Below are 26,423 nucleotides of genomic sequence, written 5' to 3'. Positions count from 1 at the left end.
TGGAAATTTTTTTTTACTGAAATTGAAATGTGTACATCCTGTTTAAAAACAAGCAATTTGCTGGTGCCATAATTAAATATGGAGTGAACCAAGCTACTATACAATGCTTAATAGCTTTTAAAGTTTAGTGTGTTTAAAGATTCTTCACAAATTTGGAAAATGGTGCTGAGATGACAAGTCAATTCAAGACACCCCAATACAATCAAAAATAATTTATAGGCAGAAAACTCAAAATACTTAAACTAAGCTCAGAAACACCACCCCTTCTCCCCATCAGTGCAGAACAGTCTAGATCAAGAGGGGGGAAAAGCAAGCATTCATTCTAAGTTATGAAATAACTACTTTAAAAAAAGTTTTAAAACTTTTTCCTAAGCACACAGCCTAGAATACTTAACTGGGAATGGAAATTTTTGACATGCTGCTGTTTTTCTCCTCAAGTTTTCACAATATAATTCAAGACTGATTCAGGGGTTTAAGTACCTCCAATACAGAATTCAGGAGCAGACATACATCTATAGCTGATTTTCAGATCTTTAAGGACCTTTTTGCAGTCAATTCATTAAAATGTGTATCTACTAGTCAAGTATTTGGTTGTATGAAAGAGGCACTGTAACAATGTATTCTCCGTCAGAGGCTAGAGAAAAAGAGGGAGTGACAGTTCTCACACAAGAGCCATCATTGGAAGATGTTTTTCAGAACAGCAGCTGGTAGGTTTAGTGTTTGATTTCTGGAATCTGGTTTAGTGCTTTCATACTGTCCCTTGGTGACCATATGTCATTCCCTTTTTCTCCATAAGAAAGTCCCAACTTTTTACTATTAATGAAGGTAGTTTAAAAAAATGAAAAACCTGAACTGCAACAGTGCTTCGTAGAAAAACTAAAATACATGATGCATAGGAAGATCATTTTCAGTGAACCCATTACAAAGCAAAATATTGTACCTTCCAGGATATATACCAATCCTCTCAATTAGGTACTAATGGTAATGCATTATGCTGCATGCTTCGTTTTCATCTGACTAGGACTTCAATGAAGTCCAACTCTGACATTTGCACTTCTTACATTCACGCTTCACGCTTTACACAGAGGATGCTGTTTTAACAGCTTTACTTCCAAGACCCCAAAACCTGATTGCTATCATCTTTACTACTTATCTCCACACAAATTACTATGTGCTCTGCTAACATAAAAAAAATCAGCATAAGGTACAAGCAAGTAATAGACAAACTGGCACAGAAAGGTAAATGCCCAGAATAAGTTTACATTCAAACTGGATACAGTGTAATAGGAAAGCAGTACTGCTTCTAGAAACTGCATCTACTGGCCATAGCTTGCCTTATTTCAAAAAGGGCAAACACCTTTGTTTACTTTTGCTTTTTGCATGCCTGTACATAAGCTGTTATGGCATTTATACCTCTTATGAGGACATTTGGCTATGGCAGTGATAAGTTCATCTACTAAACAGCTCATTAGAAAGGTCATCTTGTGTTTTCAATATGAAACATTCTATACGGTGAAGTCAGATCTCTGAAGAGACTTGGATGTTAATTGGTCATTCTTGAGTATGACTTCATTCTATACTGGAATATCAGTCCATCATAAGTATGGCAATATCACTTCAAAATTATATGGAAGCCTTCACCATTTTCATCTGTAAAAAGAAAAATTAATATTGGTTATACTGGCAGAATTTAAAATCACACTAGCCAGTTACAAGTAAGATTTTAAAATTTCATTTCATGACAATTTTTCAGTCAATCTCAAGGAAAGTGCAAAAAGCAACAAAGACTTCTATTATCCCTCCATTAGTCTCACTCAACACCTTATTGTCCAGGTCTTGGGAAATGATATTCTGACCATATATGGGTTCTTGATCACTATTCTCATTGCCAACCACAGCTCAAGAACTATTCAAATTAGCTCTTACAGAAAACCCCAGTTTGACCAGATAGTCAAAACATCTCCCCTCCCCCTGCACGGAGCAGGTAAAGGTTACTGACATATTGTTAACAGTGTGGTAATTGGACAAAATAGCAATCTCAGCTATAGCAATCCTATTGGCAGCATCGATACTGTGGTGGTAGTTCACACTCAATGGAAAGTCCTCAAATGGTGATGGTCATAATATCCCTTAACTCTGATCAGGCTGAACAGAAGGGAAAATAGAATGCTATCTCAAGAATATGATTTTCTATCACAATTCTGGTTCCAGAATTGCTCTTGTTACTATAGTTCAGTGGTTCCCAAACTTATCTGGCTTACCGCCTCCTTTCCAGAAAAAATATTACTCAGCACCCCCTGGAAATTAATTTTTTTTAAATTTTAATAGCAATTAAACAGAAAGAGGTCATGCTTAGTCAAATCTTAGCCCATCACCACCCCCCTGGATCGCTGCAGCACCCACTAGGGGGCGGTAGTGCCCACTTTGGGAATCACTGCGTATAGTTTCTCTCCAAAAAGAAGTGTCTCATAAATGAAAGATCTAATTTGGCAAGCTGGACTTGGTTCCCTGCTTTTTCTCCATACACAGCCCACTGGGTGAAGTTGGGCTCACCACAGCACTGATAGAGCTGTGGCTTATAAGAACCAACTCCTTCTTAAACTAAACTAATAATCTTCAAGGAGAGATGTGCAGGATCTCACAATCCAAAATGAATTATAAGAAGCCACACTGCAGTGGGGTATATGTACTGAAAGTCAAGCCTATAGGCTTCACAAGTCTTTATCAGAATGCAATCAACATATTTTAAGTAGAGCATAAAGTTACTCATTAATTAGCAGAACTAAAGAATTCATGACCAAGCTAAGCTCATCCAGCAACTGAACATCCAAAAATGGTTTTGTCCTGAAAAACAAAAAGGAATATACCAGGCATGCCTCAGAAGGGAGTGATTCAAATGTTCAGTCCTGAATCATACCTGTGTTGCCCCTAATTGTATCATACTCTGAAATACTTTGGTAGTGTTCAGAGAGAAACTACTTTTCTCATATGGCATAATATGGCTTAATTTGGATATGACAGTTTACTAATTTCCTGCTAATTTACTTTTGCCTCATACATGTACACTTATGATCATTGTTTCATTTAGTCTGATGAAGACTAAATGCACTCGAAAGCTCACACCTTGAATTAATCTCGTAGGTCTTAAAGGTGCTACTGGACTCAAATTTTGTTGCACTTTTATTTCTTCCACCTCAGGCAGCATATACAAGGAAGCTTGTTTTCTGTTCAAGTTATCATCTCGTTGCTTTCTAGTTGGGTTAGATTTAATCTAGCATTTAGTGCATTTCCTCTAGTAATCTCAAGCATCGGATATATGGTTCTCCATTCCCCCTTTGTAGCCTCATAAGAATCCTGTGCAACAGACTGTGACTGACCCAAGGTTTATATATTCATGTCAGATTTCAGATGGCTCTGGTCTTTATTGCACAAGAAGACTTCCCAGTGCTGACAAGTCACTTCTGATTTTTTGGCGACCCTATAAATACACCACCTCCAAAACCACTTACGTCTTGCAAAATGTGGGCTGTGACTTCCTTGATTGAATACCACTTCAGATCTCAACAGTAAATCCAGTGGCTCTCTGATCAAAATGTTTTTGAGATGTGAGCCATTCCATTGTAGTTTAAGAAAAACAAAGGAAATCTCTTTGGAAACTTCTCACAAAAATAGTGTGATGTCACATCTCTGCGTCACAAGTATATTATCTCTGGGGTCCACAAGTTTAAACACAAAGTCAAAATGACAAGGAAATGTAAAATGTATTACAGTTACAATCTTTGAATCCCTACCCTTGTCACTCAAAGGTTGCTACTTTGTGATAACCTCAAGCATCTTAGATCATATTCCACAATGAAGACTTCATCCATTTTAGTAGATTACCTTTTATTGTGGTAACTAAGAAGCAACTCTCATCTTCAAAGTTCTGCACCATCTAGGAAGGAAAAAAGATGCCCAGCATAAAACCATCACATTGAGAACTCGGCTCATCATTCTTTGAACAACTGTTCTTTCAAATGTCTATTGCGCCTCTGCTCAGAGATGCAGATTTTCCTCATTATGCCTGCACAATAAACGCACTTGCTCAGCACAGCCTCTTCTGGGCTCCTCAGAAGGCCGGACTAAATTTCAAAAACATATATAAAATTGTATCTTTTAAGAAATTAAACCAATACATTTTATATTCATTCTACACTTGAACTTTAAGCAGGATAAGACACTATCTGAAAAGATAATCTGTACTTTCATGTGTTAAATGTCTTACAATTTTTTGCTTACAGATTCAGATACCACAAATAATTTATTTGGCCTCAAAAATTGCATCCCAATTACATTTGTTTGTTCTTGGTATAGAAGGAGAATGTTTTAAGCCACCTGGATTCTCGAATGGGGAGTATAAATGAAATAAAATGAATTAAATAAATAAATAATACACAACCTAGGCCTTAGTTGTTTCCTTTTACTCCAACTTATCATAAATCTCTTCTGAATTATCATAAATCAATAGACAAAAATAAAAAGATTTACCTGATCGCTGACAATGATATGAATGCCAGTAGGACCCTGTCTATAAACCTGATTAATCTGATGCAAAGGAATATTGAAGACCAAAGCAAGCTTGCGAGTGACTTCTGAGGCAGCCATTTCTTCCAAGTAGATTGCATGATAAACTAAAACAAAGACATCTATAAGTATTCTTGCCATATTTGTTAAATATGTCTTTCCTTCCCTTTGTAAAAGATGTCTGCATTCACAATACTGACTACTGGGAATCAAAATTCTCCTGCATTTAGATTTATGACAGCTGATGTTTTCAGCTTGCATTCTAGAAGTCTATTACTTCCAATACAAGAGGTCTCAGGCATGTTCCCGATTCAGTGACAAAAACAGTGGGGGTCCCAAGATAAACCTGTGGGTGTGTGTTCTTTGCCATCTCAACTTCCTCCTTCCAGAATCCTTAAATTCAATCCCAAATTACTCAACCTGGCTTTCCCATAACTGCAACTCATAAAAATTCACAAAAGTATTTATTAACATGAGTTAAACATAGTGCGGCAGATAACTGAATGTATTTCCACATGACCGTTTTGTTTCATTTAAAAGCAGCAGTGCATATATGGATGAAAAGGCTGTGAATGGATTGGAGGAGGAAGGGTTTGAGGAAACAATGAATGTGCGCTACCAATGTAACTCTTTATTGCTGAACTGACTGAGGTCCGTGCCTGTTTCTTAAGATACACATTTGTAAAAGTAGCTAACTACAAGCTAAATGTCCATGGACTTATTTGTGAAATACCCACAAATTGAGCACCAGTAACATTTCCTCCCTAGGCATCCTAATTAAAGAGCATGAAAACTCTTAAATGAGGTCTTCTTCTAGACTCGGTGTTTCTGAAGCACGGCCTTCCTTTGCAACACTGCCAGTTTGCCAACAATTTCCTTTTTAGTGCCCCAAAGGGAATGCCTTTGCCACAGCCCCATATTATCTGTTCATGTTGTGGTTAACCAGTACTTCTACTTTCCATTTGGTTCTTGTGTCTGATCCTGTCAGCAACAGAAACTGTTACATTTGTTCATTAAATTTCACCTTATTGTTGCTAGCCAATCTTCAATGCATCAACATAATTCCAGATTTCCTTCACTGACTGATGGCTAGTTATATTAATTATCTAAGTAAATGAGATACTCAATAGCGAAGGGATGAACCCAGTGCAGTTGTTTGCAGACTGACTTAGACCTCAGTCAGTCCTCCAACAGTAGCACACCAACAGCAAATGAAGGGGTGGGGGTGGGAGTGGTTTTCACTAATCCCTTGCCCAAGCAGCCTCCCCGTCTTTCCCCCTGTACTGCTCCTCAGAAAACTTCCATTTTACAGCTTTCACTGGTTACAATTTATCAATGTCTTTATATTTTCAATTTCTTTATATGTTTGATCACATTCAGTTAACTGCATTCCCATAGTTAGCTACAGGAAACAACTAGATAGTCTATGCAGGGTTCTACCAATATTTTTAGTTTCCTGTACATGCTTTTATTTTACATACTTTATTATCTTTCCTCATGGAGAAGTCTTTTAGTCTTCTAAAGTTCCACTGCAATATACAGACTTGGATCCTGTGGTTGATATCCCCAGTGATCTCCAGTGATTTCCCCTCCTACAGAAGCCCAAAATAGCCCCAGAAATGCTGTTTCTGAAAAAGGAGACATCCAGGAACAGCATGATGGGGGAAATCAGAGAGAGTGGGAGTGTGTGTGTGGGAAACTACAGTGACATATTTTAGAAACTATTGCTAAGGCTTACCATATATTGCACCATTCCTGCTCTCTGCACTGCCTGAGTCTTGCTGCCTTTCCAGTTGTATGCTCCTTGATTGCTCCTGGCATACATAGATTGTTAGACGTGGCCTAACAGACCTGGAATATAAAGGCAATAAAATAAATCCCCTGTACAGAATATAGTGGATTTATTTCCATTTGTTATCTTACTTTTAACATTATTTTTACTACTTTGCATACTAAAAATCTGATGCAAACTAACACAGATTGTTTAGTCTAATGACTCATCTCAGATCCACTGAGATTGTCAGATGCTGGTGAATTAATCTTGAAATTTAAATTAAAGCAATTAAGACACTGGTATATGGTGCAATTTTGTAATACAACTACTGGTAACAGCAAGTTAACATCAAGTAATATGCCAGTTTAACTCATAGTTAGAAATTTGCAATTGTTAATATTTAGTAGCCATGACCTCAAGAACTTTAGGTTGGTTATAGCTCACCTAAATGAGAAGATTTGTCTCTTGGCAACAAACCCATCCGTCTTCAAGAAATCAGTACTGCCCAACTGCATTGCTACCAGTCTTACAGTCTACCTTTGAGCTCATCAGTGCCTGCATCATATCTGTGGCCTGCCCTGAAGGTGTACAACAAAACATTCTTCTTTTGAGCACAGTACTTACAACTCCTGCATGAGCTCACACAGGCATATGCCAACTGTATATCTCAATTAATTATCTCCCAAATCCCTCTAATCTATGCCAGACTCTCTTACACACATGAAACAAATACTGTTAAACCAGGATACTATTTACCTTGATTTAAGTGCATTGTACAGCCGAATTCCATCAGCTGGACCACAGATCTGTACCAGGTCTTCTCTTGTCAGCTTCAATAAATCGGCCCCTACACAAGAATATAGGATCAGTTTCTGGTGCTGGAAATCAAATCTCTCATGGTTTCCTCTTCTGGCAATAGAATGGGAATGGGAATGGGTTTAGAGAATACTATAAACACTTGGGACTGTAAGACTCCACCTTCTTGTCATAGTACAATCTGATCACAGTCTGTATCAAGATATGTTCATATGTATAAATACAATTAAATGGCACAAGCTGGTCAAGTCTTTTAAACAACATGCCAGATTCCTTCTCGGCTCATTTTGTACTATAACAGCTACTAATTCCATTGTTGCCTATAATGCTTTCCAGAGGACATGTCAGCATCCTATGGCATTTAGCTAAAAGAAGAGACCTGTTTAACTACTGTTTGGTATAATTGCTAGTTTTAGGGCATGAACTGAAAAAGATTTTCTAATTTGTTGCCTCTCAAGCATCTGCAGTTAGTCAGCCAGATCAGCCATAACTGTCAAACAAATTCACTTCACCTATATACATACAAAACTACACTGCTGATCTGATCAAAATCACCCCACCCCCCTGGTATTCTTTGGGTTTGGGTATACTGAATTATAAAAATATCAGTACTTCCTAATATTCTCAAATCTTAATACTGGTATGATATTCAGGTTCATATAATTAAAGTGTTGATTTTTTTTTCTGGCTCCATTGTAGTCTATAAAGACTCAATAGTGTCCACAAAGGCTGTAACAGAAAACTGATACTGAGTAATCTAGGGGGTGGTGTTTTTTCTTTTTTTTCTTTTTGAGGTACAGAAGCCAAATTTGCTGCATAGCTGCTGGTACCTCTACCTTAAAAAAAAACAACAACATGCAAGTCTGAAAAAGACTGGACCAAGTCCAATTCTATGGGCCCTGAATGAAGGTGCCCCCATTCTACCTTGTTTCCAATCAAGGCCAAAAAAGACATTTAAACTTTAAAGGGAACACGGTAGCGATTCAAGTGAATTCTGAAGGCATTTAAAGTACTCACAGTCCCTTTAAATGCCTTCTTCAAGCCACGAGTTCACTCAAGGCATTTAATTTTGCTTTCTTTTGACATGCCCTCTTCTGTCTCAGCATTCAACACGTTCTACTCTCCAAGCTGTAGCTCCCTGTTTGCCGCTTTTCTTTTTGCACTCCCATATCAGAAGAGCTCTGACCTATGGAAAGACTAAAGTTGCTTTGTCTTTTCCCCTCTATTCAGAGTTGAAGAAAAAACGGCAAGAATCTGTGTTGGGGATTGGACTATGCCTTTCCAGGATGCGTTGGAAACTTGCATATACTAAGAGGGGAGGACATAGCAGCTACAAGTCCAATCACAGGAGTTACACTACCCATTTCAACATCTCAAGCAGCAAGGTATTTTCACTCAAAACACAAGGTACAACACTACCACAGCCAGGAAAAAGGGGGTCCAAACTGGCAAGTTGAGCCAGGAAGAAGGGGATCTGAACTGGCCAGTATGGTTTGGGAAAATTCTAGTATCAGCAAGCTAGTAAACCCGATCAATACTGTGTCGAAACTGAGACATAACCCCTGAACCAACTCCCCCTCTCGTGAGAATGTGAAACACAGGAAATTTCCCAATAGTCAGGCATTCAAGGTTTAGGCTTCACATTCTGGAGACAAACGGAAACAGGACAGGCAATATGGACTGAGGCTCCTACATCTACACTTCTAACAGTTGCTAAAATTTATGGCACCTCTGATATCTAGCTCAGCTTGGTGGTTGCCCCAAAACAGAATTTTTAGGTTTGTGCCCATCCCTAATCCTAAATATATATAACTGCAGAATTTATTAAAAACTATTTGGAGTTCAGAGAGAGCTTCTCCAGACTGAGTAACTAGATACCAAAAGAGCAAAGATGTGATAGAAGAGTAGAAAGAGGCACATGGACTGATTATGCAAGGGCCAGAACACCCGCCCTGGTGGCAGCAGGGCATTGGGGAAAATCCCCAATTATGCACACCGGTGCTGCAAGCCAGGGCCCAGCCCGGCTCAGGCCCTTGGAAGACCCGTGTTAACGGAACATGGGTTCTTCCGGAGTCCTGGGACTCCCGAGGGCACAGGCGAGGGACAGGCTGGCCAGGCCCTGTGCATAATCGGAGGAGCCGAGGTTTTGGTCGATTTTTAAAATCACCTACTTTTAAAAATCATCTACTTTTAATCTTAGTTCCAAATCCCTGGCCACCAGGTTATATGCCTGGCCTCAACCCAGGCCAGGGCCTTTTTGGTCCTGGCACCAATCTGGTAGAATGAGCTTCCAGGAGGGCCCTGATGGAGCTGGCAAAGTTCCACAGGGTCTGTAATACAGAGCTCTTCCGCCAGGTCTTTGGTTGAGGCTGGGTTAGCATGATCAATGGGCCTCTCTCAAGTCCCACTATAACACCTAGCACACCCTTGTTAGTTGACTGCAGGGGGTAGGAGAGATCTTGCCATCTCAATATATTTTAGATATGTGTTGTTTTTTAGGATATAATTTTATATGTAACCCACCTTGAGTCCAGTGAGAAAGGCAATAAATACATCAATTCACTGCTAGCATGGCACAAAATTTCACATAGTGCAGAATTTATAGAACATGTTGTGACAAATATGATGATGGCTACCACAATGAGCTTTAAAAAGATGGAGAACAGGAATGTCTTCCTTGACTTCTTGCTGCTTCTCAGTGACTGTGGGATACAGGATACTGTACTATGCACGCCCTTTGTCTGATTCACAGGCTTTCTTATGGGTACACTCAAGAAGAGATGCTCTTAAATTATTTAAAATAATGGGAGCTGTTCAAAGAAGACATCTTCAATTCCAGACGAGATTAAAGCTCCAAGTTGCCTGACAGAACTATATATTTTGAACATAATTCGTAAATCAGGAATCTGTAAACTTACTGATTCAGTAGTAACATTATGTAACAATAAAACACAAAAAGAACTTGTCCCCACATACCTGAGAAATTTGAAAACAGCCTTGTGTAAGTAGAAAACCTATGCTTTAGCAACCATTGTTGGGTTTCCTGGATTGTGGCTGAAGGATGAAGTTGCTGGGGAGTGTTGGAGGGAGAAAACAACACAATCACTGCCTTTTTAAAGACAATGTACAATTTTATGATTTTTCAGAACATCATAAATGAACCATCAATTATGTATTTCTGTGAGAAACCGTCACTTACCTCTCCAGACACTTGTGGAATTCCATCTCCTTGGTGATTTGGAGATGATGAATTACTAAACAATAGAAACCAAGATCAAAAATTATTTCATTATGTTTTATTTTGTTATTCATTAGTCTTTCTCATTGAGACACAAGGTAGATTACTCAGTGTACGTCATAAACAGTCAACAAGACAGCCAGCCAGTAAACAAAGGTTTGGTTTGCAAAAATTTGAAAAAGATGCTAAAACAAATCTTAAGCACTAACACATGTAAAACAATGCAAAAATTATATGCACAACTAACAGACAATATGTACTATACATATTTGCGGTTACTATATCTTTGCCAAAGCATCATTACAGTACAGCCCTAATTATTTGTATAAAATAATTGTATTAGTGCAGTTTTTCAGAAAGTCAGGAGGATGGGAGCTTTCCTGACCTCATTAGGAAGACCACTTCGTAAAGTGGGGGCTAAAAGAGGGAATCTACATGTGTACAGGCAGTTGCTGATTTTACCTATTTGCAGGGTGGCACCATTAAGTGCAACATCAGAATCTCTTGTACCAAGTTTACAAGAAAGATGAAGCAACAGTTCAGAAGCAATGGTGAATAAATGCTCAGGATTCCTCATGTTTCTCTAGTCTGGAAGTTCCAAAGTTTGTAATGAGTGGACTGACAAAACAAATGGAGCTTGCACATTTCTGCTAAAGGTACCCTGATTTCTGGCATACACTCACCCAACATTTCTGGTTAAATTTTCCCTTCAATTATTTTCAATACAACTTTATTTTAAATAAACTAATTTCAAGTGTTAGAGTGAAGAGATAATAAACTTGAAAAGAGGCAGAATAGTAGAATGTGATTAACTAACTCTTCTTAGGTGCTTTGAAGAACTGGAGCATGGACTGCTGTGCTGCTGTAAGGTAGTTAAGTCTGGGCAATAGAGGCCTAGAGGAATTAACTTGTGCATCAAATGCGGAAAGAGAATCTGGTGCTCTGGATAGGCTTAGTAAGCTGGTCTGGGTTAGTTTGGGGAACAAGACTCAGAACAACAAAACAAGCAAACTTCTCTTTATTCCAGAACCAATATCCATAGTTAATGGAATTCTGAAAGTGGAAGCCAAAGCTAAAGGGGAAGATTTTACTGTGCGGTTTACATAATGTTAAGCATTTCCTCTGAATTTCCCACTAGGGAATGAGACACTGATTTTTACTGTACCAAAGTTGATAAACATACCTGTCCGGGACATTGTAAGTAGTACGTGGAGTAGAGGAAAAAGTTGGAGTTGGGGTAGGGCTACTGTTCACAAATGCAGTAGGTGTGTCAGGCCATGGTGAACACTAGAGAGAAACAGTACACAGAAGTTTTACCTATACTGTTTGGTAGCATGCTCCAATAAAACAACTTAAAAAAATCCTTATCAGCCTTCACTTATAATTTTCTATGGATGCATATAAAATAATGCATGCTATTTTAATGAACACTGGGATTTTCTTTTTTCCCCATGATGAAAATGAACTTAGAAATGACTAAAAATTGATTATTCAGAACACAACCTTTCTGAAGACTCCAACTTCACTAACCAACAGGGATTCTTGTTATCCCCCTTATACCAAGCAATTAAGCTATTTGCCCTAAAAACTGATCTGTATTAAGGATCATCCCTGTACTTTGTACTTCTATTACTCTAAATTGCAAAACTGCTGTTCATGAAAGTTAGCTTGTTTTGTAGCCCAGAGACTATTTGAAAATGAGCCAAAGATCTCAGTACTTTTAAATAATTCTGAGTTTTCAAGGGAAGTCATGTTCACAGAAAGTTATTCAAAATGCTCACATTTATAAAGCAGATTTAGACTGATAGCAACATCACAGGTTAATGATTTAAGACTGGACTCAGAGCTACTCAGTACATGCACACTGCCAGAAGCCAAGGGAAACTATTTTTATTCCCCTTACTGCTGCAAAGTTTGAGGGAAACACGTACAGCTGCTATGGGCATGGAACTCATAGCTTGTTACAAGTTCTGGACAATCAGCTTGCTGATTCTGTGATTTCAAGTTTTATCAGTGTATTGTACTTTCTACTGTTTGCTTTGAGAACCAGGTTAACTTAGTATGGGCTATAAAAGTGTACAATACAGAAACTTTCAAAATGATCTAGATGATTTGGAATCTGAATTCAGGATGCGCTGTTTCACAATTCCCACGTATTCTATTAAAAATCCCTGACACAAAGAAAAAACTGGATATATGATAAAGTATCTACTGCATACTACTAGGGAAATTAAATTGTGAATTATCTGAAATGGCATATTGCCATCTTGTGTTACAAATAATCTGATCTGATCAGGGACAGGGAAATAAATATCTTAATAAATATTTTCAAGGACACCTCCAGCATACCTTTACAAGCAATCATGACCAGACACATCTCAAGACGAAAACCTCTGATCCTTTCTATTCCCTATCCCTAATTCCTAGGGTATGTTCTGGAAGCAAATGAATAATGTTGCTTCAGTTAAGCAGGTATAGGCCTGGTCAGTGCTTGGATTCCCCAGCTCTCCAGTAACTTTGTTACTGAGAACCTGGAGGAAAACAAAACAAAAAGGCAAACAAGCCACACGTGCCACTGAAATAAATCTATTGCTTTGTTGTTTTCATCAAGCCTAATGAGTGGTCCCCTCAAGCCTATAACCCCCTCATAATAAATAGGCCAAGTGAATTCCTGGTAGCATCCTACCCTCCCTGAGGACTAGGGGTGGCCAACGCTTCAATTATAACAATATAACAATAAAAGTATATTAAAAATTGTCTGGAGACAAGTATCACAACAGATCTATTTAAGAAAGTTCACTTTAATATATGGGGAACCATGTAAGAACTGCCTTGATGGAGCAGACCAGGATCAGATGCCTTTGAAAGCTCAGGAGTGGAGCATGACTGTTATGCGGTGGCCATTTTGTTTGTTACTAACCCTTGGTACTCAGGACACTCCCTCAAATATACAAAAGCAGTCCACTAAACAAGAGGAAACAGGGTAAGACTGATTACTGACCTCTCTCTCTCTCTCTCTCTCACACACACACGAAGCTTGATGCCATTCTCAGCACTCTCTTATAGTGAAAGCCATGACAGATCAGGGAAATTCATTAGAGTGCTGTGATTACACACCACCTACTCCTCTCGGGACTTAATAAATTAAAAGGATAGCAACTACACCACTGGCAGGATGAGTGAGTGGAGCTGTTCTTACTTGCAAGAAGCTCCACTGCACACTATATCCCATAAAGCAAATACGCATCCCAGGCATATCCACTCCATACTACAGATGCACCATGAGCCTGTAAAAGTATATAGTCTGCCTCCAGATGCAGGTGCTGAGGTCTTCCATAACACTTCCATAACGCTGCCTTCTGGCTCTGAAATATTTGTTTTCAGATCCCCCCCCCCCGGATATTGGTGATTAACTGATGCTCACACTGAAAAAACTAGCCTGAATCAAAGCATATTCTAGAAGAGAATATTTTTAAAGGGGAAATATAAACAAATTTTCCTATCATAATTGGTCACCAAATATTTGGGGGGGAGGGGTTCTTTTTGCATAGATAAATCTTCTCTTTTCTACTTTGTGTTCCACATACTGCACTAGTATGTAGTTCCTACTTTCTGTCTTTTTAAGCTGGTAGATACTTAAATACTTTAAGGCAGGGGTAGTCAAACTGCAGTCCTCCAGATGTCCATGGACTACAGGGGCTCATGGGAATTGTAGTCCATGGACATCTGGAGGGCCACAGTTTGACTATCCCTGCTTTAAGGTATGTTTCAGCAGTCCAGGCTTTCTGAAGTGTTAGGGGATATGTGTCCATATATATTTGATTATAGCTGCTTAGAGCAAGTTTTGCAAGTTGCACATTACTTCCTGTATGAGCCTCTCTCAAGAGATTAATGCGTTTCTCTTTATGTTCATTTTCTGGTCTTGATTTCCACCCAAGGAAACACCATCTAATTACTGGTTCCCAGAAAGTGCTCTCAAGCAATATTCTGATCAGAAACAGAGGTAGTAATCAGAAAAAACTTATCACTACTGCAGATGTTTTATGACATACACAAGGACTGGAGAACTACTGTGTGGAAACACAGAAAAACACAACTTTAACTCAATGACATTACTACTCAGAGAATTAACTGCACATAAGAAAATGGCTTTCAAGAACATAGGTATTCAATACAGCCTTTTCATGAGTAAACTGAATCTCTTGCTTTTAATAAGTCACAGGACCGCTGACATTTTTCTTATGTGTTAGATTTAGGAAGTATTTCTAAGATATATACTTGAAGTAATTTGTGGGTATGCAAACATGAATTAAGCCATAGCATATAAAAGCTTTTGTTTGTTTAACTTCAGTAAAGGAAATTGGTCCTATATCTAACACTGCACAAGATAACTTGCACAATGAAAAGTAAGCAGAAGTCCCTTACACTGCCTCGCTTTGCCAGAGAATCACCGTAGTCTGCTGGCAAAGTCCGCTTGCTGGACTTTTTCTGCTCATGTTCAACTGCATCTTCAATTATAGGCTCAAGCCTCATCTGGACAAACATCAAAGATGTGGATCAATTTCTTTTCATTATACAGTGAGGAAAAATTTCAAAGCCTTTTAAAAACTTCTGTGATCTCCAGAAAGCTATGGAATACTCACTGGTGTTTAAATAAAAAGAAATGCAAAAACCCAGTGAGGCTCTGCCCGTAAATTCAACAGTTTCTCTACCCATAAATCCAACAATTTCTAAAATGCTGTGGCCCAAATGGGGCATGGAAGAAGGAAATCTAAGAACAGTTTTAAAAAACTGGTATTCTGAAATGCTTTAATATTTAATTCCATTTGATCTAAATCTTACATGTATTTCATTTATGGAAGAAACCTGTTAAATAAGTTAGCTGAGGGCCCACCCTGATCAACTGACTGCTTTTATTAAAATTAACCTGTGTACTTTATTCTCTACCAATCAATTTTCTTATTACCTCTGTGAGAATTGTAGTGTCATATGAAGGCTGATATTTTTCTTTTTCAGGGGCAGTTCGTTTCTCCATCTTTTCTCTGTCGGTTTTCTGCTTCCTGTCTGCCCCTTTTGGCTAAAAATTAAGTTACAGGCAGAAAGCATGTTGAAAATATGTTATAAAACTAAATGTAATATTCCAAGTTTATCTCTTATACAGAAAATCTGATTGTATCACTTACCTTAAAAACTTTAATTTGACAGCTAGCTGAATGCAGATGATCAGTATATTCTCCATTTTCAGCTTGTTTAAATGTGTCAACCTGAATCCTAAAAGGAACACCTTTTTCACCACCATGTTTACGAGGTGTGAATTCAGTGCTGATACAATGTACCTGGGGGAGGAAGATGGACACAACATATATGCTGATTGTTTCTCATGATTATTCAGTTCTTGGAGAAGATATATTTGTAATCTATTCAACTGAGGGAGAGATAAATTCTGAAGTCTCTTCCCATCAGTTCTTGGATTCAGAGACTAGCACTGAACTAGAAATCCTAACTACCAGCAAATACTGTATAAATCTCTGGAATTCACTACTAAATACACTGATACCACCAGCTTAGATTAACTGTAAAAAGAATCAGATATGTTAAGTATGGCAGCACCCCTGCCTCACACATTGGCACACTGTACTCCATAACCAATAGTACACCGCAACTGTCTAGGCTTGGGAACAAGCCAGACACAGGAACAGACTGACACCCTGACAAGACTGCTAGGGCAGAATCCATCTTGGAAACCAGGATATACCTCCCTTTGCTACAGGTTAGAATTTCAGGTGCCTCTGGACTCTGATTCCCCCCACCCCCATAGTTTTGCTGATAGTGGCCTGGCCAGGGGTTCTTGGCCAATTTCTTTGACTCTTCTTACTTGGCCACTCTGCCAGGGGCTAAGCCCATAATCCAGTCAATAGATAAAACCATCTCTAGGATGGTTCCTTTTGTCTAGGGCCATCAACAGCCATCTCGGCTTGAGCCAGCAGTTGTCCAACACCTGGTTCAGTGAAAATTTCCAACTAGCCTCCCATCTGGCTTGCATCACGTAGGCCAGCTCTCCCAAACTCTATATAAATAGTGGTTTTAGCAAGCCCCCGTATTTTGGATATGGGACTAATCTGAAATACCCTGCATGGTCCCCGTGCAGCCTGCTTTCTCTTGCCTATCTACTCTACAGGAAAGGTAATTATAATGGACCCTCTTTCCCCATCCTATTCTGCTCTATGTGACTGCTTGTTAGTGTGTTAGATATATTTATACTTTTATTATTTTCTTTCATAATAAAGACTATTCTTATTATGTATACAATTTACCAACGTGTCTGCCTTGAGTTCTTAAGGGTGTAATCAACCTCGTAAACACAGGCAAAATCGATCCTTAAATGCTAAGTTATCCTCCTCCCCCCCCCCCCCCCCGCTGCTCAGCTAATTCCCCAAGGCTTAATATATGTGTCTCAGGGCATGTGTAAGTGTGATTCGGGTAACAGATTTGGTAGATCATGTGAGCATTTGCCCAAGGCTTACTTGCGAGTAAAGTGGACGCACTACACTCTCCAGTAACCCAGGACGTAAGACCTGAACGAACTCGAGGCACTTGCTTGTGTGTGAATGTGTTCTTGGAAGTGTGCTTACTGAAAGGGTGGGCCTTTCTCTCCTTTCTGCTCTTTTGCTGTCTTTTAGCTCCTGTGGGAGACTAGTTTTGTAAGACACAGGACAGAATTTCAAGCTTGTACCATCCTAAAATAAAAGTTAAAGTTTTAAACCTGAATAAAGGCTGATGTTCGTTTTCCAGGATCCCACAGAAATTCAACTGCATTGAGCTGGCTTGGATTTGTCCGTATATCAATTACTCCAACTGACATAGGAACATCTAAAAATAAAAGTATTAGCAAAATCAATTTATTGTGAAGTGGATATTGTTATAAAAGGATCTTCCTAAATTAAGTTATAGACTTGCTGTGGACTTAGTGACTAGCATACTAGGGTAACAATATGTTAGTAACAACAATGCTCTTGATGTGAATAGTTCCTTAAATTTGCGCATACCTAAATCAAGTAGTCTATCTCCAGGACGATTCCACTTCCAACCCTCTAGCTGCTGATGTTCTGTATACTGCAGCCTTCTGTCATGGAACACAACTCTTATGATACTCTAGTGGGGAAAAATAATTACACATGACATTTAGCTAAAATACATTTGCCAACTCCAAGTCCAAGTGAGCCAAGCCGCCATACAGATGCAGGAATATGAGCTCTTCCTCAGATTGCAATCCTCTCTTCCCAGACTCACTGCAAATTCTTACATTTTTTTTCTCCTGTCAGGAACAGTGCAGAATTTGGGAATGCAGTTACAGTCCCAAAGTTCACTAAACACCAAGAGCTTATCAAACCCACCAGGGTTCACTTGGCTGAGAAAACAACTCAGACAGGTATGCATGACTTATTAAAACTGCATGTTTAACAGAAAATAGGAAAATGGATAACAAGAGTGCATCACCACTGAGGAAATGGGCTAAATACTATCTATGTGACTGGCCAAGTCTAGATACAGCATAATTGGTTATTATCTTAAAACTGTAGTTTGGGTTCAGATGGTCTATGTGAAAATCAACCACATTAAGATGGAGGAAGTACCACTCCAGCCAAATAGCTCTGGAGTTTGCAATAAAGCGAATGTCATCTATCAGTTCTAGCTTCCATAAATTAATGAACAAGATACCCTGTGCTTCTGCTTTACATTTAAGTGAGGTCATCAAGGAGACTACTTGTCTCAAAAGTTACTAATCAGCAGCAAAAGTAGTAGGCATATTGAACACTTCTTTTACCACAACTTTAATAATCATTTCTCATTAAGGATTTCTTAAAACCATAATGGCTCCCCCCCTTTATTTTCTGATGCCAAGAAGATATTTAAATAACTGGGCTCGAAACATATTAGTATCTCTCACCTAAAATGAGCTCAGTGCAACTAAGAGAGTTGCACTAAATTATTTTGCTGACTACAGTCCAAACTGATTTAAAAGTCTCGGGGGGTATCTATAAATTGAAGATCTGGGCATCAAAAGTTAAAATGTCCTCATTAACTACTCAGGCTTAGAAGGTCCGTTTAAGAGTCACTTTAGGATATATTTTTCCAAAAGTGATAAACATCTACACAAAATTAACCAATAAAGGAACTAACCAGATAGCACCAAAAACAAAAAACAAAAAAGAAAAAACTTGGCACCACAACACATAAATGGGCTTTCTCACTGGTATGTAGAGTATGTCCTCCATAATTCTGAGGAGAAAAATTGCAGAAAATGGAAAGGTGCAGAATGCATGCACAGCATTCGATATAAAGCCATGCTGACTTCAATTCAGTATGGATTTAAACTGTGTAGTATTTTGCTAGTCATTCACAGGATGCTAGGCAAGTTCAGAGCTCTACAGAACCTTAGAAACTTAACAGATAACTGTGTTGGATCTTGATGACAGAAGGAGAAGAATCATAGCTGAGCCAAAAACATACCTTCACCAGTTTTCCACTGATCTCTGGCATATCTCCCATTTTCCGATTATCTAACAGCCGTATTTCATAGGACTGACCTTTCAGAGGAAAACAAATGAACAAGCATGTTATGTAACACCCAATAATCTCACCAAACGCTACTTAGGTGCATTACCTAAAAGTATTGTATGTAATGAAATTTTCATTATATGAAAATACAAGGTGGTATCCTAAGAGTGGCACATGTCATTCCAATGGAACATATCTCCTTTACCAGAACAGAAGGATACAACATAACTTTTCCTGTTACATCAAAAAGTAGCAATGACACTGGAGCGCAACCTTACTGTATATGTTTCCTATGAATATAGAAGGACTGGGTTCCCACAGCCTCTTCTGTCTAAGGCAGGGACAGAGCACTGGATTCAAGATCAAAGGCTTGGATGGAATCTTCCTCTAAATTGAAGGCATGGTGTTCAGTCAGACACCGACACAAAGGGTCTGGGATGTTGGCCAAAACAAAAGCCATCTGCGCCATAACCAAAACTTGCTGCTACAGTAAGATGGTTAATGTTGATTTCAGGGACCATACTGACAAGTACACTGGAGCAAATGGGAGCCAGGGGCCTTGAGTTGTGCCCCAGGAAAAGGCCAATGTAGGCATGGTCCTTGTGTTGATGAAGACGCTTGAGGCTTCAACTGGTGAGAGGCTGAGGCCATTGGCGGTGATGGAATTTCAAACACCTGGTCATTTCAACACCATGGTGAACCAATCACTGTCAAAGAAGGATAAGGTTTGTATTTGGACCCTACCTGAGATGAGATGAGATGGATAAAAGCTAAAGAGATAATGAAGTCTTTGATTTTGGTGGGCTGCTTTTGGAACCATTGCCACTTTAGGAGCCTACTTATCGCTCAGATCGAAAGACAAAGTAGGGGGCACCGTAACCACTGATGGAGTGCAAGCTCTTTTTCCTGGTAGAGCCAGGCACTTTATGGGCTGAGTTTCAGTCTCCCCTGGTGCGTACTCCAAAGCATAGCCCTCTATCACACACCTCTCTCATGACTGGAGGCAGATTTCACAGGCTGCAGAATCATGGCCTTCTTGAAGCCAAAAAAGGAATTTGCTCATTTAACTGAACTATATTCGTCTCAAAATCCCCATACTTCTTGAAATGTGTCATAGATGGATTCTGGGGGGTGGGGGAGAAGTCCTGAACAGAGACAACTTACAGAAAAATCTACCACAGATTATCAGTTACAACAGCAAAGAGAGGGCTGAGGAACAGGCACTCCCCATCTTGGTGACAAGCTGGTTTGGGCAGGAAAATGCTAGCATGAGACAGAGACCAAAGAGAAACATTTTACATGCTAACCAAATTATAAATGTTACATTTTGTATCTGTAACAGAAGTTTAGGTTTGATAGGAAATTAACCTATTTCCTTAGTAAAAAAAAAATCCCCCTATGAATTCATTCCAGAATGTTTACATCTCTAGGTATAACAAACTTTAATATAGACAATTTCACATTCATGTTATTGCTATGTTTTCAAACATTCAAATGTAATGCTGCAATAAAATTTTGTTTGCTAAAACGATGCTCACCTTGATTTAAGTAAGTAAGGGTTTCATCGTGCAGTTTGACAGCAGGAGACGTTGCAGCACACATAACATATTGAAAAGGTGGATGTTTTGCATCATTATCAGGAGGAAGGCTAGAATCTTCTTGTTTGAAAATGGGCAGAGCCAGAACATCACTGAAATAAGGAAAAAAATGTGTCTCGGATCCATAGTTTTATTCATGGAAGGAACAAAAATGCTTATGACCAAGCTGGTCATTCATCAGTTTTAGCCTATGGCTAATATTGCCGCTTGGAGGATGAAAGACAACATAAAAGTGATTATGATAATATCAGTGTTAAAGTGAAAAAGATAACATGAAATGCAAGATGAAATAGCCTGCAATTTGTGGTGTATTCCTGAAGCATACCTCTTTCATCTCAGAAAATAGCTCTATTCTTTCAAACTTTTATAAAAGGGAGGAAAAATGTAGACGACTACTTAAATTAATTGTAAATAGTCACTATCCATATGTAATGACAAGTGTCAGTATTACAACTCTTAGATTCTCACTTTACAGTGGATAAAATGCCACAAAGTCAGGCCTTTAATTAACTTCATAGTGAAAAAAATGTTCCTTACACTGTCAGAACATTACGTAAAATTAAAGAGAGAAACTATTTAAAAAGTGATCACTGAAGATATCAAAAAGATTCCTTTAAACTACAGGCACGCAGATATAGGGCCAGAAGCTATCCACCTCAAATTCTAGAGATCCACATAGGCTTTCAAAACTTTAGTTTGTGGCCTGCTGGCTACAATTTATGCAGTTAGCCACTGCTCCTTAACATATAGCATTTCAAATTTTCAGCTAAATGGTGGAAAACAAGTATATAAATAAAGTTTTAAATGGAATTTACAAATTATATACAAATCACAAGATACCTCACTTTGATCTTCAAATAAACATGTAATCTAAAAAACATGAGACAGAAGTAAACTGTAACCAGCAGAACCTCCCCCAAAACATTATGAATTAACAACCTGATATTGAAATCTTGCTGAAGCAGCATTTTTAGCACAAGTAAAATTGTTGGAAACACTCAGAACTCAATAGTTTATATGAAACAACCTCACCCCATATGGACAAATAGTAACCACGCCATCTATCTACTGCAGAGAAACCTTCAGTATACTCCACCTATCAAGGAGTATGCCAGGAACTGTTAAGTGACTGATCCACACATCAAGTGAAACTACTGATCCACAAATCAAGTGAAATCCAAACTACTGGCTACTCCTGACAAAATCTTTACTGAAACAGCACCCAGTTAACTAAAAGGTCACTTTACTGCTATGTGTCAACTCTAGTTATCCAAATGTTCTGACAGGTTACCTTGAAGTACCACATTAGGACAAATTTAGTCAAAAGCCTTTATGCATAATATTTATACTACTCCAAACTTGTCAGTTTCCAGAGTCAACCCATACATCAGAAAATCTGTTCAATTAGAAAAGACTCCTTTCTTCTATACCAGTGATTCTCAGGACCCCTTTGAAGGTTGAACAACCCTTTCACAGGGGTCACGGCATAGCAAGCAGCTTGGCCAGAAGGGCCATCCACACAACAGCCTTGCGGGTAGATCAAGCATTCATCTGTCTGGAGCAGTGGAAAAGAGAAAGATCAGCATGGCAGGACAAGAGGCAGAATTGAACTGAGAAAAAAACCAATTTATATCCAATCATGAACAATGGAACTTCATGCCAATGGTCAGTTTTGGTTTAATTTTATGGTTGGGGATCATCACAATGTGAGGAAGTGTATTAAAGGGTTGCAGCATTAGGAAGGTTGAGAGCCACTGTTCTATACACTATTGTCAAAGGGTGCTGAAGTTCACAGATGGAACTTCATCAACCCCAAATGAACCAATAATCATATCACCAAGCCATGGGGGGAAATGTAAAAAAGAATAGTCAGAGAAAATATACTTGACAGGATTTTTAAAAGGCTAATTAGCAGTACTTTGACTACATAAAAAGCAAGCTACCTTTGTGTTCACCGTGCAAAGATTTATCTCTTCAAAATATGTTTTGCCATATTATACAAACCTGTCTACTTTCTGCAAGAAAAATCCCAATTGTTTTTAGGCATCCATACTTTGATAACTGATTGGGTTACCAAACATATTCAACTGATTTTCAGTCGTAACTAGCTACCAGGCTTTAAACATGTAGCAGGATATATCAGTAATGCCTGCCCTCTGCTGATTGTTAGGCATTCATTCAGGAGGGTGATGCATCAGCTTTCAAGTTATTTGCTTTAGGTTGCTTAAAATCATCCATCTAAATACTTATTCTATATACGTTACTAAGCAGTGAAGTGGTTAGCACCAAAACATGCTGTCGGTCCCGCCCGTGTTTCCTTGGCTTCTCCCCCACCCTTCTCTCCACGGGGGACCCAAACTATCTCCAAATCAATTTTGTCTGAGGGAAGGTGCCTGTACATGTAAGCTGAATAAATCTTTGTTGGTCTTAAAGGTGGCCCCTGGACTCAAATTTTGTTCTTCCAAATCATTGGTTTTCATTACTCAGTTCGTACCCCGCCCTTCTCTCCAAGGAAGTCCCAATGTGGCCAACATCGCTCCTCTTCCATTTCATCCACAAAACAGCATTGTGGGGTAGATCGAGTGTTCGTCTGTCTGGAGCAGCGGAAAAGAGCAAGATAGGCATGGTTAGACAACAGGCAGAACTGAACTTAGAAACCCGAGGAAAAACCAATTTATATCCAGTCATTAACAATGGATCTTCATGCCATTGGTCAGTTTGGGTTTAATTTCTGTGAAAGAACACTTGCATAATTTTATGGTTGTGGATCACCACAACATGAGGAAGTGTATTAAAGGATCGCAGCATTAGGAAGGTTGAGAACTACTGCTCTAAAGTATCTGCTCATAACAAAATGATTATCAATTACTTGGAAAGAGCAGGATTGCAGGCTACTTCTTAGTGCCCCTGTCAGTAGAAAAATCCAATCTCCCCTCCAAACTGGGAGACAAAAGTCAGTGATGACCAGAACTTCTGATTGGCCACAAAATAGGTGGATTCCCCAGTAGCTAGATAAGCAGATAACAAAAAAACTGGTTAGTAACAAATGTATGTAAAAATAAATAATTAAAGCTACACTGAACTACTACAGCATATACTAACAAGAGTTCATAGTGCAGATAAACCAGAGCAAAATACATTAGAAGTTAATTAGCAAACATGTCACTTCAGCCTCTTCTCAACATTACACTGATACTGCAGGGACTCTCTCCCTCCCTCCAACATACACATTAAATATCCATCCCCTTATCAATTTGACACTGAAATAATTTCTGTATAACCACCATCACATTTCCACATGTTCAGTATTCTTGTTTATTAACTACAGCTTCTGTAGATGCAATATAAACAAGCACAGAAAACACACTGCTGCAATTATACCACAAGCATCAATGAACAGAAAAATCACACTACCTTTATTTGTATCTAAGTGAAAAGAGGCAGGCAAGAAAGAGCACTCGGAACTGGTCATCTGTAAAAGATATATCTATTTAAAATGTTAGGCTTCTGGGCTCACCTTTTAGGGCAACACAACAGCTCCAGCCAGCAGTGACTGAGATATCCTTAGGCCAGTGGTTCTCAGCCTTCCTAATGCTGTAGCCCTTTAATACAGTTCCTCATATTTCGGTGAACCCCCAACCATAAAATGATGCAAGTGTTCTTTCACAGAAATTAAACTGAAAGTGACCAATAGTATGGAGGTCCTATGTTGGGTGGTAGGGGGCGGATCAGGAAGCACAATTACCCACCTTGGCAGGAACACAACTGGCCATCTCGCCCTAGGCCAGGAATTCGGGGGCGACCTTTGACACCTCATTAACTCTGGAGGCTCAGGTCAAGAGGGTAGCTGGCCACTCATTTTTCCATCTTCCCCAGGCTCAGCTACTAGCGCCCTATCTGTCCTCTGAACATCTGGCCATAGTGACCCATTCAATGGTCACGTCCAGAATAGATTTCTGTAACTCACTCTATGCAGGCCTGCCCTTGGGTAGTGCGTCTGGCCTCAACTAGGGCCAGGGCCTTTTTGGTCCTGGACCCCACCTGGTGGAATGAACTCCCAGAAGAGCCATGGGTCCTGTGGGAGCTTCTGGCATTCTGCAGGGCCTGCAAGACAGAGCTCTTTCACCAGGGCTATGGTTGAGGACGGCGTGCTAAGGAAGAGCTACTGGACCCCTCCCTTGGGTTATTCGGACAGCAGCTGGGTGCTATCGACCCCTTTTCTTCCTCCTCTAGGAAGTTATATTAGGGGTATGGGCTGAGAAGAGTTATACCTAGATTCCGCCACATCTTTCACATTTCATTTTTGAAATTTTTGGTTGTGTTGTAAGGGGAAGCTTTATCAAGGGTTTTATGCACATTTTGTAACCCACCACGAGACTTACTGGGAGTGGCGGGTAAGAAATTGAATTATTATTATTCATGACTGTATATAAATTGGTTTTATCCCGGGGTTTCTATGCTCAGTTCTGCCTCTTGTCCCACTATGTCAATCTCGCTCTTCTGCTGCTCCAGAGGGATGAACCAGGGCAAGCCAAGCTGCTTGCCCTGCTGTGACCCCTGAGAAAGGGCCTTTCGACCCCCAAAGGGGTCCCAAAACCTAGGTTGAAAACCACTGCCTTGGGCTATCTAGCACCTGTCAGTCCAGTACAGGGGTGGCCAATTTGTGGCTCTCCCAATGTCCATGGAACTACAGTTACCATGAGTCCCTGCCAGCATAGGCATGGTAACTGTAGGCCATAGACATCTGGAGAGCCACAGATCGACCACACGTGCCCAGATGCAACCCGAGACTCCTTCCTCCCACGCAAAAGAGAAAAGGTGTCACAGTAGACGCTCTGCAGCCCAGTCAGGTTTCCCAAACGCTTGGCGAGGATGCGCCTAGAATGACCTCTCTACCCCTAGGGTGGTGGGCTGGCGCGAGCCACTTCTAATGGGGACGAGCCCAAAGTCCCTGTCTAGGCCCGGCCTCTTCCCTCGGGCGGGGAGCACCACATGGTGGGCAGCAGCCCGGCCGCCACTTCCCCGGCTCTCCGCCTCCTCCTCCCGTTACACCCACCTCATGCTATAGGCGCCGGCCCCGAGCTCCTGCCCGATGCCGGAGAGGCTGGCGTCGAAGTCGTGCGCCAGGCCAGACTCGATCACCTCGTCCATCTTCAGCACCCACGCCATCTTTCTCCGGCGGCCTCGAGGGAGCCAAGCAGGGAGGGCGGGAGGGAGGCGGCCCGAGCAGCCGCTCCTCTCCCGCGGCGGGAGGCGCGGAGTTGGGCCGCCGGGCCGGGCTGAGGCGCCGGCACGGAAACGCGCGGAGGCTGCGGCGGAAACGGCGGGAGTGCCTCAGCCGCGGGGGAGCCCCTTTCCCTCAGCAGAGGCGGCGGCCGCCGGAGGCAACACCAGGACCGGGGCGCTCAGCAGCGGCATCCTGCGCCTTCCTCCCCTCGCCGCCGCCGCCGCCGCCGCCTCAGCAGCCGCCTCCCGGCCTCGAGGCGCCGTCGACCAATGGCATCAGCGCCGCCCTCTGCTGCAGCAGCAGCAGCCGCGGCGTGGGGAGCCACCCGCCGCGGCAGTCCCGGCCGCCCCCTCCGCCCGTGGCGCGCCTAGCGAGCCCCAAAGGCCTCCCGGATACACGGAGCTCCTCCGGCGTCCCCGCCTGCTTCCTGCCGCGCGGCGGCAGCAGCAAGAGCGGAGCCTGCGCTAACATGGCGTCCACATCCTCCTCGCCCGGCCGCTCCTCTCCATCCCTGCGGGCTGGCGGAGGCGGTTGAGGTGGCCGTTGCTCGACGCCCGTTCGGAAAGGCAGTCCGGCTGGCTAGTCAGAGGCCAGGAGGGAGGAGGCGGGTTTTCTCTTTTAGCCAATCAGAGCCTGCCGCTGCCCTGT

General features: G+C 40.7%; 2 protein-coding genes across 9 annotated transcripts in view; one reads left to right on the top strand and one right to left on the bottom strand.

Annotated features, from left to right (window-relative positions):
• Positions 1-15,730, top strand: part of FBXL2 (F-box and leucine rich repeat protein 2) — a 68,656-nt gene extending 52,926 nt beyond the window's left edge. The window contains exons 16-17 of one of the 5 annotated variants that reach the window (XR_013225250.1): positions 8,384-8,538; positions 10,864-15,730. The gene's annotated coding sequence lies outside the window, so the exon portion shown is untranslated. Of the gene's footprint in view, positions 1-3,401; positions 4,535-8,383 lie in introns of those variants that run through there. The other 4 variants (XR_013225248.1, XR_013225249.1, XR_013225247.1 and 1 more) reach the window with 4 other exon arrangements.
• Positions 198-26,355, bottom strand: UBP1 (upstream binding protein 1). 4 transcript variants are annotated; one of them, XM_077302554.1, is made up of 17 exons: positions 25,605-26,355; positions 23,043-23,142; positions 20,489-20,640; positions 18,903-18,979; positions 17,438-17,543; positions 17,155-17,261; positions 15,575-15,727; positions 15,358-15,468; positions 14,817-14,924; positions 11,575-11,678; positions 10,353-10,407; positions 10,130-10,223; positions 7,094-7,184; positions 6,302-6,414; positions 4,528-4,670; positions 3,883-3,934; positions 198-1,650 (listed from the first exon to the last, which is right to left on the bottom strand). In XM_077302554.1, exons 2-17 carry the CDS (start codon positions 23,099-23,101, stop codon positions 1,613-1,615), a joined length of 1,563 nt encoding a protein of 520 aa, XP_077158669.1. In that variant the 5' UTR covers positions 23,102-23,142; positions 25,605-26,355; the 3' UTR covers positions 198-1,612. The 4 variants fall into 4 exon arrangements, 3 of the variants coding, with proteins under 3 accessions (XP_077158669.1, XP_077158668.1, XP_077158670.1); XM_077302553.1 differs by lacking the exon at positions 23,043-23,142 and having other exon boundaries at positions 25,605-26,354; XM_077302555.1 differs by lacking the exons at positions 14,817-14,924; positions 23,043-23,142 and having other exon boundaries at positions 25,605-26,354.
• Between the last annotated feature and the right edge of the window lie 68 nt (positions 26,356-26,423).

This window comes from Paroedura picta, chromosome 11, assembly GCF_049243985.1.
Source record: "Paroedura picta isolate Pp20150507F chromosome 11, Ppicta_v3.0, whole genome shotgun sequence".
In the NCBI taxonomy this organism is placed as follows: Eukaryota; Metazoa; Chordata; class Lepidosauria; order Squamata; family Gekkonidae; genus Paroedura; species Paroedura picta.
This window is presented reverse-complemented; position numbering and strand designations above follow the sequence as displayed.